This window comes from Panthera tigris, chromosome B3, assembly GCF_018350195.1.
Source record: "Panthera tigris isolate Pti1 chromosome B3, P.tigris_Pti1_mat1.1, whole genome shotgun sequence".
In the NCBI taxonomy this organism is placed as follows: domain Eukaryota; kingdom Metazoa; phylum Chordata; class Mammalia; order Carnivora; family Felidae; genus Panthera; species Panthera tigris.
In genome coordinates, this window is record NC_056665.1 from 74,240,648 (window position 1) to 74,250,409 (window position 9,762).

The 9,762-nt window shown below is 51.3% G+C and overlaps 3 protein-coding genes across 9 annotated transcripts; 1 reads left to right on the forward strand and 2 right to left on the reverse strand.

Annotated features, from left to right (window-relative positions):
• The first annotated feature begins 192 nt into the window (after positions 1 to 192).
• Positions 193 to 2,685, forward strand: TSSK4 (testis specific serine kinase 4). 4 transcript variants are annotated; one of them, XM_007098032.3, is made up of 4 exons: positions 193 to 633; positions 982 to 1,196; positions 1,612 to 1,975; positions 2,328 to 2,685. In XM_007098032.3, exons 1-4 carry the CDS (start codon positions 409 to 411, stop codon positions 2,505 to 2,507), a joined length of 984 nt encoding a protein of 327 aa, XP_007098094.2. In that variant the 5' UTR covers positions 193 to 408; the 3' UTR covers positions 2,508 to 2,685. The 4 variants fall into 4 exon arrangements, with proteins under 4 accessions (XP_007098094.2, XP_007098092.2, XP_007098091.2 ...); XM_007098030.3 differs by having other exon boundaries at positions 194 to 633; positions 1,582 to 1,975; XM_007098029.3 differs by having other exon boundaries at positions 196 to 633; positions 1,582 to 1,975; positions 2,401 to 2,685.
• An 871-nt stretch (positions 2,686 to 3,556) lies between these two features.
• CHMP4A (charged multivesicular body protein 4A) lies at positions 3,557 to 8,183 on the reverse strand. Of its 4 annotated transcripts, none has more exons than XM_007098043.3 (6): positions 7,850 to 8,183; positions 5,757 to 5,906; positions 5,491 to 5,668; positions 4,647 to 4,755; positions 4,341 to 4,476; positions 3,557 to 3,907 (listed from the first exon to the last, which is right to left on the reverse strand). In XM_007098043.3, the coding sequence occupies exons 1-6, from the start codon at positions 8,085 to 8,087 to the stop codon at positions 3,849 to 3,851; spliced, it is 870 nt and encodes a 289-aa protein (XP_007098105.1). In that variant the 5' UTR covers positions 8,088 to 8,183; the 3' UTR covers positions 3,557 to 3,848. The 4 variants fall into 4 exon arrangements, with proteins under 4 accessions (XP_007098105.1, XP_015400153.1, XP_042845391.1 ...); XM_015544667.2 differs by lacking the exon at positions 7,850 to 8,183 and adding an exon at positions 7,512 to 7,653; XM_042989457.1 differs by lacking the exon at positions 7,850 to 8,183 and adding an exon at positions 7,193 to 7,472.
• Positions 8,068 to 9,585, reverse strand: LOC122239563 (magnesium-dependent phosphatase 1). Its single transcript, XM_042989459.1, has 6 exons — positions 9,414 to 9,585; positions 9,240 to 9,300; positions 9,060 to 9,170; positions 8,612 to 8,719; positions 8,437 to 8,522; positions 8,068 to 8,270 (listed from the first exon to the last, which is right to left on the reverse strand). The coding sequence occupies exons 1-6, from the start codon at positions 9,448 to 9,450 to the stop codon at positions 8,179 to 8,181; spliced, it is 495 nt and encodes a 164-aa protein (XP_042845393.1). The 5' UTR covers positions 9,451 to 9,585; the 3' UTR covers positions 8,068 to 8,178.
• Positions 9,586 to 9,762: the final 177 nt, after the last annotated feature.

A 9,762-nucleotide genomic window follows, 5' to 3' on the forward strand; every position in this document is an offset into this window, starting at 1 on the left:
TGAAGGGATTAGATCTATGGCGGGGGCAGGCAGGGTGGGGGGAGTCTCACCAAATTGCAGAAGTTGCCTCTAGGAATATGTTCCAAAGTGCACTTCATTCTCAAGTCTTATGGCCAGTGGTGGAAAGAAGGTGAATTGTGATGTATGTGGAACATGGGACCTTGAGGAGTTCCGTAACCAGGAGGAGAAAGAAGTAACAACAGCTAGTGGAGACAAAAAGAACTGCTTCTCCCTTCTTCCCCCTCCACGTTTCTAGTGAGAGTTGATCCCAGCATCCCAGACTTGTGTGACTATATAGGCAAGCTTTCAAAGACTAACTTTACTTTGGTACCCTAGCCCTCATGGCTTTCTGAGCAGATAATAGGCTTTTAAGTAGCAAAGCTCCCTGCTCTCAGAAAGCCCAACACCATGCGGAAGGGAGACACCCTGGAGGTAGCACCACCCACCTCAGCCTACCGCTCTGTCATGGAGGAGTATGGTTACGAGGTGGGCAAGGTCATTGGCAATGGCTCCTATGGGACGGTTTATGAGGCTTACTACACAAAGCAGAAGATCATGGTGGCTGTCAAGATCATCTCAAAGAAGAAGGCCTCTGAGGACTACCTTAACAAGTTCCTGCCCCGTGAGATACAGGTTGGAAAGGGGGCTAGAATAGGGTACTGGTACCAAGCTCATTAAGACTTCTGGCCATGGTCTGGAGGGGGTAGAGCCAGAACCCACCCCCAACCCCAAATCGGGTGAATGTCTTACTATGCAGCAGGAAGATGATACAAATTCAACCTCTTTCCACCCACCCACTCACCTCCAGCGCCTCACAAAGTAAAAGTACAAAGCATAGGGTCTGCCCACAAACCACCAGCCCTCTGGGGTTTAATCCTGCTGCAGAGTTCTAAGTAAGTTAGCAGCAGGACAGTAGGAGGGCTGGGAGCACAGCCAGGGTTCGCCCTTCCCAGATTTGATGGGTCCCTCTTCCGGGGCCAGGTAATGAAGGTCCTGCAGCACAAGTACCTCATCAACTTCTATCAGGCCATCGAAACCACATCCCGAGTATACATCATTCTGGAGCTGGCTCAGGGTGGTGACGTCCTTGAATGGATCCAGCACTATGGGGCTTGCTCTGAGCCCCATGCTGGCAAGTGGTTCTCCCAGATGACCCTGGGCATCGCCTACCTGCACAGCAAGGGCATCGTGCACCGGTGAGGGCGCTGCCACCCAGGCTGGGGCCTTTGGGCTCTCAAGGGGGTTTTATGCATATTTTCCATTTTCTGCCCTCTTTTTCCCTCCCTTGGCCTTCCTCAGTTATCTAGGCCCATCCATCCCCTCTATTTTAATTGTCTGGTCAAGAACATTTATGTAGTACCCACCGTGAACACAGCACTCTGTGAACTACAATGATGAGCCCTCGCTGCTCCCCAGGTACCATCCTCTCTCACCTTTGGGCTCTGCTCATTAACTCCATGGTTCCTTCCTCTCAACCTTGTGTCCTCATAACGGCACCTGTCTCCCACTTTGCCTTTTCCATCTCTAGCCTCTGACCCCTGGCCCTTCAGCTCCTGGTCTAATACTAAGCCCTCTCCCCAGCCTGACCCCCAGCCTTTCTGCTGCTGGTAGGGACTTAAAGTTGGAGAACCTGTTGCTGGACAAGTGGGAGAACGTGAAGATATCGGACTTTGGCTTCGCCAAGATGGTGCCTTCTAACCAGACTGTGCATGGTAGCTCTTCTTACCGCCATATGAACTGCTTTACCCACCTCAGCCGGACCTACTGTGGCAGCTTTGCTTATGCCTGCCCGGAGATCTTGCTGGGCTTGCCCTACAACCCTTTCCTGTCTGACACCTGGAGCATGGGCGTCATCCTCTACACTCTAGTGGTGGCCCGGCTGCCCTTTGATGACACCAATCTCTTAAAGCTGCTGAAAGAGACTCAAAAGGAGGTCACTTTTCCACCTAACTACTCCATCTCCCAGGAGTGCAAGGTGCTGGCTCCCCCAGGAGGGCTGAGGCCTCAGGGATGACCCACAGGGAGGGAATACCTAATGTAGGCCTCCCCACCCCGGGGGAGGCTCTTCCCCACCATCACTGTCTCACACTGTAGCCCCTGCCCTAGAGTAGTTGGTGGGGAGGGAGCTTAAAGGGCCATTCCTGGGCTCCACACCTTAGATGTGAGTGATGAGCTGGTTTCAGCAGGATAAGGCAAGGATTTCCCCCCAAGGAACCCTTCCTTCCCTTCTGCTCCAGGGAGTTACATGCCAGGCTCATCAGGATCAAATCAGGGCCACACCCCCTTTTACCAGAGTGGTGTGATGGGCTATCCTGCTTCTCTCTCAGGTCCAACTGCTCATTGCCTGTGTGGCACAATGGGAGGCAAGCTCAGCCAAGACCTCTCTCTCCCCTGCCCTAGAACCTGGTCTTCCAGATGCTATGCCAAGCCACCAAGCGTGCCACCATCCTGGACATCATCAAGGATCCTTGGGTGCTCAAGTTCCAGCCTCAGCAACCCACCCATGAGATCAGGCTGCTTGAGGCCATGTGCCAACCCCCCAGCACCACTAATCGGCACCAGTCCTTGGAAATCAATACCTAAAAGTGGTTAAGGGAGGGAGTTGAGAGAGGAGCAAAGCAGGAGGGTCTGGGGCTAACGATCTTTTCTACGAAAAATAAATCTATACCTGATTTAGTTTCATCAGCTGGAGTCAAAGACACTCTTTCCTCAAGGGAACTAGCAGGGAACACTACTGAGTCCAAGAGGTGGATTTCTAACCAGTCTGTAACTGGTCATCTTGACACCTATTAAAGTCAACACTGTAATTCAGTATATAGCTCACATGTGGCTCAGGGGGAGAGGGTGCTCAGATGAACATCCCTTTCGGGAAGTTTCATTATTCTAAGTAAATGCTTATTATTACACATCTCTGTGCATTCTAAATGTTCAAGCAGTGGGGCAGAGGCCCTGGTTGCTGTTTGGCCATGGCTCTCCCTGTTTATAACCAAAGGGATGGCATTATTTGCTCTCTTAGAAATGGGTATCAGGATGTGTGAAATGCCTTGGTTTCTTCTCCTTCCTTCAAATGCCACCTTAACCACGACTGAAACGATCCGAGTGAATCATGCACACTATTGCTCTTAGAAACAGAAATGACAGTTCAAACCAAGCCTGTTAGCTATGGGTTCTGAATAATGGAAAGCTCCTTGCTCCTTTATCCCTGTATTCTCCCTCCCTGCCCTTGAAAATGGGCTTTGCAAAGTGAAAATGAGTAGTAAGTCATGGGGCTGTCTTGGCAGAGGCATGACTGGGGGAAAGCAATGAGAGAAGACTCAGAGACAGCTCCACATGGTCCCAAGATAAATAATAGGTGGCAGTTATATATAATAAGGTTAACCTTAACCTCAGCACCAGGCAACTCTAGGACAAACCAATGTGAAAGATGAAACAGTACATGCCTGGAACATAGTAGATCAAGATATTGTCAGTGCCCACTTTCTCTATGTTCCAATGCCCCTTCTTACTCCCACTATGATTCATCGCTTGAAACAAAGCTCCAAAGACCAGGGAAGAGTTTCAGGTGTAGATGAGGCAGTAGAAACACTAGGGTTCCATCTGCCTGATTTTATTGGGAACAAGGGCACTGTAACTGTTATCAAAGAGAAGGAAGCCAAGGGGCTCCTCTTGCACCAATATTCTCTTTCAGAGTTGAGCCAGGGAGGGGAGGGCAACAACCCTTTTTCAGGCAGGGTCACTATCACCCTCAGCAGGACCCCCCCAAAAGGCTACGTTCCTTTAGCTTAGCACTTGGCACTTAAGGAAAAGAGACCAATGAAGTCAGCGCCAGGAAAACAAGCCCAGACACATCAGGACACCCACTCAGCCAACTGCTTTAGTGCTTCTTCCTCTTCATCCGCTTTGGGAGCTTGGGGGACAAGGATACCCGGAGAAAGAAAGAAGTATTAGGGCTTTGGCAACGTCAATAATCCCCTGCTGTGACACTGAGAATCTGCTGAAACATCTCTCCCTCAGCAAAGAACGTAAAGGTGTGGTCCTTCTGCTTGCTGGGCTGCTGCAAATTCCCAGAGCAGCTCTGTACAAATTGGGAAGATGTGCTTCTTTCTCCCAGCACTTGCAGCCCCACACCAGGGTACACAGATTGCTGAGTGAGGCAGAGGCTGGACTTCGTCTTCATTCCCCCTCAGCCAGGTACCCTTATGCAGTCAACAACCTGTGCAACTGTAGCAGCAGCCCTCTCTGCCTGGCTCCTTTGAGGCAGGATGTAAGAAGAATATAATCTTTCCCCATATCTATCCCACCCTCTCAAGTCCTTGAGACAAGAGAATAACCCTGAGTACCTGGCTCTTCAGGTAGATGTGTGGAAGGTACACTGGGCAGTTTGATGGGGGGTTCTTCCTCCTTGTCGCCTACATGTAACAACTCCCGGGCCAATTCCTCCTGCTCCAGCTTCTCTAGCTCCTCCAACAGTTCATCCTGGACATGGGACAAGAAGACTCTTAAAAATGAAGAAAGGAAATGTCTACTTCCGAAAACATACCATTTTTGAATCCCCCCTCCCAAATTTGCCCCACAATTCTCTTGGGCATTCCTTCCGGCTAGTCTCATGCTTTCTCCAATATTCCCTGACCCCTTGCTCCAATCACCTCATCCACGTCAAAGCCCACAGGCCGAGAAATGGCATCTGAGATCTGCTGGGCCACCTCCTGTTGTTCTGTAATGTCGGCCATCAGTTCATCCACCTTGTCAATGTCCCTGAGAACAAGATATATAGCTATGAAATCAGGCAACAACGCTCCTGACTTTCCCATCTTGCATGGATGAACACCCTCCTGTCTGTGGCCTCAGACTGATAAATCCATGGCTATCAGAAGAGATCCCTGGGAAATTATGTGGAAGCAAGTCTGGGCTGAGAATTGGCAAGAAGCCACTTTGGGGAGAATAGGCTGTACTCCTCTTCCTGAAGGATCTTTAAAAATTAGGAAAATCCCTCCTTCTCTCTCTGCCCTTCTCCAACTCACACTCTTTCTTTCTCTCAAAAATAAATAAACATTTAAAAAAATTAAAAAAAAAAAAAAGGAGCACCTGGATGGCTCAGTCAGTTGAGTGTCTGACTTCAGCTCAGGTCATGATCTTACTGCTTTTGAGTTTGAGCCCTGCGTCGGGCTCTGTGCTGACAGCTCGGAGCCTGGAGCCTGCTTCCGATTCTGTGTCTCCTTCTCTCTCTGCCCCTCTCCCACTCACACTGTTTCTTTCTCTCAAAAATAAATAAACATTAAAAAAAATTGTTTTTAATTAGGAAAATCCTCTTTCCTCCCTAGAATGCTTCAGCCAGCAAAGAGATCTTCCAAGAAGCAAGGAGACTGGCAGAGGTCTAGCTGTCACAGACATCTATAAATTTACATTCTGAGAGGTTTTAAGAGTCAAGAGAAAATACCAAGCTACTTTCCCCAGTGCCTGGGCCCCCTGCTTCCCTCCCCCCGTACCCACATGTCCTGGTAGGCCTTCTTCATGCCTTGGGCAGCAAGCTCCATGGTCCGAAGCACTTCTGCATTGGTGGTGGCATTCTCAATGGCCTCACGCTGAAACTCCAGGGTAGATAATGTCCCATCGGTTTGTGCCAACTGCTGTTCGAATCTTTTCTTCCTCCGCAAAGCCTGTAGGGCAGCTGACCCAGCCCACACCCTGAGCATCAGAGCCAGAAGCCCTTATGCTTCCCACCTGGGCCCGCCCAGTTGGCACCTCTCCCCCATTACCTCTCTTATTCTTGGTCCCATGCTTCTTGGCCATTTGTAGCTCCTGTTGAATCTTCTGCTCCAGAAACTCTTGTTTCTTGATCAATATCTTCTCTGTCTCCTTCAGTTTCTGTATTGCCTCTTCAGGGGTTGGCCCCTTCTCCTTCTTCCCTGGAGTGCAATCAAGCAGGCCCATATTGTGTGGAGGAAATATATTAGCCACCAATCACTGAGCGCAGAGTGTGTGCTAGGCACCTGTCTTACTCTTAATCCCAAAATGACTCTCTATAATGAATATACTATCTTCACTTTACAAATGTGAAAAACAGGCATATATGTGTTAAATAATCATTTGTTTAAAATCACAGCCAGAGAGAATTGAGCAGGAATTGAAATGTGGCAGTATGACTTCCAAATCCAGTATTCTTTGCTATTTCAAATTGCCTTTCGGGGCGCCTGGGTGGCTCAGTCGGTTAAGCGGCCGACTTCGGCTCAGGTCATGATCTCGCGGTCCGTGAGTTCAAGTCCCGCGTCAGGCTCTGTGCTGACAGCTCAGAACCTGGAGCCTGTTTCAGATTCTGTGTCTCCCTCTCTCTGACCCTCCCCCATTCATGCTCTGTCCCTCTCTGTCTCAAAAATAAATAAACGTTAAAAAAAAAAATTAAAAAAAAAAAACACAACAAATTGCCTTTCAAGTCATTCCCAGGCTTCCCCCTCAGCCCCCGCCCACGAGAAGTTTTAGGTTCACAGCAAATCTGAGAGGAAGATACAAAGTTCCCATATACCCCCTGCTGACACATATGCATGGCCTGGAGTTTGGTCACTTTTTATAATCGCTGTTCCACTTGCTGTCCTAGGAGATGCCCAAGGTCCTAACTCCACACCCTCAAACTGAATGAAGTACAGTGGGTAGAGGGAAAAAAAAAAAAAAATCTGATCTCCATTTTCCCCTTCATCTTCTGCACTTCTGACAGTAATTAAAATTAATAAGGCAGGCCCTTGCCTGCTTAAAATCCTTTCACACTCTCCATTGCCTGCAAGATAAAATCTAAAACTTTAATGAGAAATACAAGGCCCTTCTTGACCTGGCCCTTGTTCACCTCTCCATCCACACTTCTACTTTCCTCTTCTTCAGCTGGCGTGGGCATGTGCGCGCGCGCGCACACCCACGCACACGCACACACACACCCACCAGCCAGAACTCCTCTTTCCCCTAAGTATTACTACCATACTCGTTCCTGCCTGTTTTGCACACAGTTACCTCCCCCCTGGAGTACCTCAATTCTCCACCTGGCATACCTTAGCCCTCTGGATCACAACCCCTCACGCCTCTTCTGTGCTCCCCCTAGTTTTTAGGAACATCTCCATTATGGAGTTCCCACACTACACTATTACCAGTTTTTGCTGGTCTCCCCCCACCAGATGGGAGTTTTAAGTAGACAATCTTTTTTCATCACCTCGGATTCCCCCCTTGGCCAGCATAAAGGAAGCACCAGTGTTTTGGAAAGGACTAGATGATGACAGTCGGAAACTCAACTCCCCAGCCTAAACAGTGGGGACCCTCCATTCACGTTCCGGCCCGACCCGACCCGGAGCTCTTCTCCCTGGGGCGGGGGAAGGAAGACAGCCAGAGCCAGACAGCCTGACAAGGCGGGGCCTCCTGGCACGTGAGGAGGCCTGGGCCCTGGACGGGGTTTTCGCGACAGCCGGGGGCCATGGCCTTCCCCACACCCCCTTGGCCAGCACCACCAGCCCACCGGGCTCACCCGGGCTCACCCCTCCCGAAGAGTCTGCCGAGACCACTCATCTCCACCACCCTTGCCTCTCCTGCCTCCTCTCCACGGCTTCTTGCAACTTCCGCCTGGCTCCCGGGAGGGTGCGGTCTCATCTCTCAGAGACCGGCCTGGGCCAATCCCTCCTTGGGGCACCGCGGCGACATCATCAACAAGAGCCAACGAGGCCACTTCTGCCACGTGACCCGAGCCACCAGCCCCCAACCCATTCGCTCCTCTTAAAGCGGCCGCTCCGTTTTTGATTCTTTAAAAAGGCCGCCCCCCAACCCCCCCAAAAAGCACAGTATTTGTTTTCCTGAAAGGGAATGTGCAGGGTCTTACATCCCACTTCTTGGGGCCAGTGGAAGAGCTCTCCCGGCCCTTGACAGAGTTCAGGAATTGGGGCGCGGATGGTGTGAGCACAAGGGGGCCACAGTCGGGTGTGCCACAAGTTTCTTTGGCAGAGCCGGATGAAGTCAAATTCCACTCGCTCTGGTCTTGGCACCTCCGAAAAGCCAATGCCGGCTACAAAGCTAGAAAAACAAAAACCAGCCAGAAGATTTCTGTCACACACAAACATACTTTAATAATTTACAAATACACCTGAAAATGCCTTCGTGATTTCCTTTCAGTTTTATGCTTCAAATGAGGCTCATCCACAGGACTGGACCTCAGAGCCCAGCTTGGGCCTTTGCAAATGTCTCCAGTCCCTGACTTAGGGTTTGAAGATTCATTCCATTCTGGACATGAATACAGGTAACTCCTAGAAAGAAAAGAAGCCACATTTCATCAAGCCTGTTGTTACTCTCACCTTTTTTGGGTGCACCCAAAAATTGCATGCAAGCTACCCATCCTGGACCTATCTATCTAACCGCTCCTAGGAACCCTTTCTCCTCATTCCCCAAAAGGCTAATCTCACCACTCTGTACCCAGTTTGCTGACGTCTAGGATATTCCGCTTCTCGTCATCAAAGAAGATCATTTGGGAGAAGACAACTCCAGTCTTCTGCTGCAACCTGTGCAAGGCAGGGCAGGGGGTGACCACACTGGCTTCTTAGCTCCTGCAGCCTCTCTGGCTCCCAGCTTCTACCTTATCTCTGCATACCTCTCAAAGTGAGTGACCTTGCTGCCTGGGTAGATTTCCCGATGAACAAAGTATCTGTCAAGGTCAAAGAGCTCCAGTAGCTGGTTGGCCCCTTCAATCTCCCCTGTTCTGCAAAAAGGTGTAATAATAGATGGGATCAGCAGGGCCAGGGGCTGCAAGCCAAGTTATGTTTAACCAAGGGGAAATCAACTTGCTGTTTTTCCAGGATAAGTAGGCACCCTCGGACCTTACTCGATTCCCTAGGCTTCCCGTCTGACACAGGCGGCGCTAAGCCAGTCAAGGTTTAATAAATAAAAGGCACAGGAAAGGGTACAATTAGAAAAATATGCAAATACGTGCAAATCCGCACCGCCAAAGTTTTTGTAGCCAAGGGGTTACACGAGACGCCTCCTCATGCATGCGTCTCTCAGCATGAGACCGACAGCTTTTTTTCAGTCGCTCTCCTTACCGTGAAGCGGCCGCGACGGGTACCTCAAGGCCCTGCAACCTTTCCAGGACGTCACGCACTTCTGGATACAGTCGGACGGTCTGGCCCCGCCTATCCCGAACGGCCCCGTCGCTGGAGGGCGAGAGCGCGCTCAGCGGAGGCCGGCCCCGCCCGGACCCGGCCTCCCCGGCGCCGCCTCACCTGCTCTTGTGGAACGGGGGGTCTACGTGCGTATCCACCCAGAACGGCCAGAGCGTGTAATCTGCGGGAGGACGGAGGGAGGGCTCAGGCTCGGAGCGCGCAGGGCCCCGAGAACTGCAGCGGGGCTTTGGAAAAGGAGAGCACGCCGCAAATCTCCCCGGGCCGGTTCCTCACCCAGATCGAAAACCGCCAGCTTTGGGAGCCGCGTCATGACCGGCGCTGGCAGGCTGCGCGATGCGAGGCGAGGCCCTGCGGCTGCAAACCGCCCCTCCTGCCTTAGAGAAACAGCGACTAGAGCGTCGCCGCGCGGAGCTGCGGCCGTGGGTCTGGAGGCCGCGCCAGAGCGCCTCCTGACGGCGGAGCGGGGGAAGGACTGTAGCTAAGTGCCCACGCCACCACCCACGGGACCGCAGTGGTCCATCTCTCCGAGACACCTTCTTCCCTTTCTTCTCCACCCAGCGTGGCGGGAATCGGCTAGGAACGCCAGGGAAGGGAGCCCTTTCATCCGACACCTCTCTCATTT

Coding starts and splice junctions, on each gene's coding strand:
- TSSK4 (XM_007098029.3), top strand. CDS start 409: ATGCGGAAGGGAGACACCCTGGAGGTAGCACCACCCACCTCAGCCTAC. Junction 634..981: donor TCCTGCCCCGTGAGATACAG/GTTGGAAAGGGG, acceptor TTCCGGGGCCAG/GTAATGAAGGTCCTGCAGCA. Junction 1,197..1,581: donor AGCAAGGGCATCGTGCACCG/GTGAGGGCGCTG, acceptor CCCTCTCCCCAG/CCTGACCCCCAGCCTTTCTG.
- CHMP4A (XM_007098043.3), bottom strand. CDS start 8,087: ATGTTTGTGTGTGACAGAAATCTTCTGGCTGGTTTTTGTTTTTCTAGC. Junction 5,669..5,756: donor TGGGACCAAGAATAAGAGAG/GTAATGGGGGAG, acceptor GGGCTGGGTCAG/CTGCCCTACAGGCTTTGCGG. Junction 3,908..4,340: donor ACATCTACCTGAAGAGCCAG/GTACTCAGGGTT, acceptor TTGTCCCCCAAG/CTCCCAAAGCGGATGAAGAG.
- LOC122239563 (XM_042989459.1), bottom strand. CDS start 9,450: ATGACGCGGCTCCCAAAGCTGGCGGTTTTCGATCTGG. Junction 9,171..9,239: donor CCCCCGTTCCACAAGAGCAG/GTGAGGCGGCGC, acceptor CTCGCCCTCCAG/CGACGGGGCCGTTCGGGATA. Junction 8,720..9,059: donor CCCGTCGCGGCCGCTTCACG/GTAAGGAGAGCG, acceptor ACCTTTTTGCAG/AACAGGGGAGATTGAAGGGG.